At 41.2% G+C, this 1,136-nt stretch overlaps 1 protein-coding gene across 1 annotated transcript; it reads right to left on the reverse strand.

Annotated features, from left to right (window-relative positions):
• Positions 1-3: 3 nt before the first annotated feature.
• Positions 4-612, reverse strand: LOC106944374 (E3 ubiquitin/ISG15 ligase TRIM25-like; the record flags this gene model as incomplete). Its single annotated transcript, XM_015027499.1, has 1 exon — positions 4-612. A coding segment is annotated over exon 1 (535 nt), but the record flags the coding sequence as incomplete, so codon positions are not given.
• Between the last annotated feature and the right edge of the window lie 524 nt (positions 613-1,136).

A 1,136-nucleotide genomic window follows, 5' to 3' on the forward strand; every position in this document is an offset into this window, starting at 1 on the left:
CATCCACAGAGCAGAGATAACAGATACACTTCTGATCAGTGCGGCAGAACATCTTCATCACCTCATCATGCTTAGAGCAGATGTTCTCCTGGAGGTTCTTGGACGGCTCCACCAGCTTGTGTTTCTTTAAAGGAGCCACTTCATAATGAGGCTGAAGGTGTTTCTCACAGTAAGAGGCCAGACAGAATAAACAGGACTTGATGGCTTTCAGTTTTTGTCCAGTGCAGAAATCACAGGCCACATATCCAGATCCAGCAGAGCAGAGATCAGCAGGAGCAGCTTGGAGTCCAGTCTTCTTCAGCTGCTCCACTAAAGCTGCTAATATGGTGTTTTTCTCTAGATCAGGCCTTTGTGTGAAGATTTTCCCACACTGAGGACAATGATAGTTCTTCTTCTGCTCACCTTCATCCCAGAAGCTTTTAATACAGTTCATACAGTAGCTGTGTCCACAGGAAGTCGTCACCGGATCCGTCAGTAGATCCAGGCAGATCGAACAGGAGAAAGTTTCTCTGTCCAGCTGAACTGTTTGCTGCGCCATTTTTCCTCTCACTAACAACGACTGTGTGAGTTTCACTTCATGAGAACAGAAACTAGTTTGAGCTCTGAGCTACCAATCAGGTTTCAGTGCAGAGAGGCAGCAGCCAATCAGCTTTCACCTTCAGCATGTGTTGGCTCCACCCAGTTTCAAGTTTCAGATCAGGAAGGGAGAAAACAAGGAAACCTGGAAATAAAGAGGAGCTGCTGGTTTTAAATGCAGGAAGAAAAAGGAGGATTTTCATGGACTGATTCCAGGAAGAGGACTGGTTTGAGATTAAAACAATAAACAATTTTATTCTGTTCAGTTCAGTTCAGAAAAGTGTATCTATAATTTATTTAACATCAGATAAGATAAGAAATCTTAAATAGAAACTCAGAGTAATGGTGCTAAAGAACAAACAGAAATGGTTTAAATGCTTTGCAATTTGAATTAAAAAAAATCTGAATTTGATTTTCTCGAGATTTGTAGATATTAACTTGCAATTAATAAATCAATAAATGGCAGAAAGATCCTTTCCACATCAGCCAGTATTTCCAGGAATGTGAAAATAAACATATTAAAGACAATCCTGCTGCAAGGATCAGCCAGGATCCTGGGA

This window comes from Poecilia latipinna, unplaced genomic scaffold, assembly GCF_001443285.1.
Source record: "Poecilia latipinna isolate Pla-1442-1.1 unplaced genomic scaffold, P_latipinna-1.0 Scaffold8727, whole genome shotgun sequence".
In the NCBI taxonomy this organism is placed as follows: Eukaryota; Metazoa; Chordata; class Actinopteri; order Cyprinodontiformes; family Poeciliidae; genus Poecilia; species Poecilia latipinna.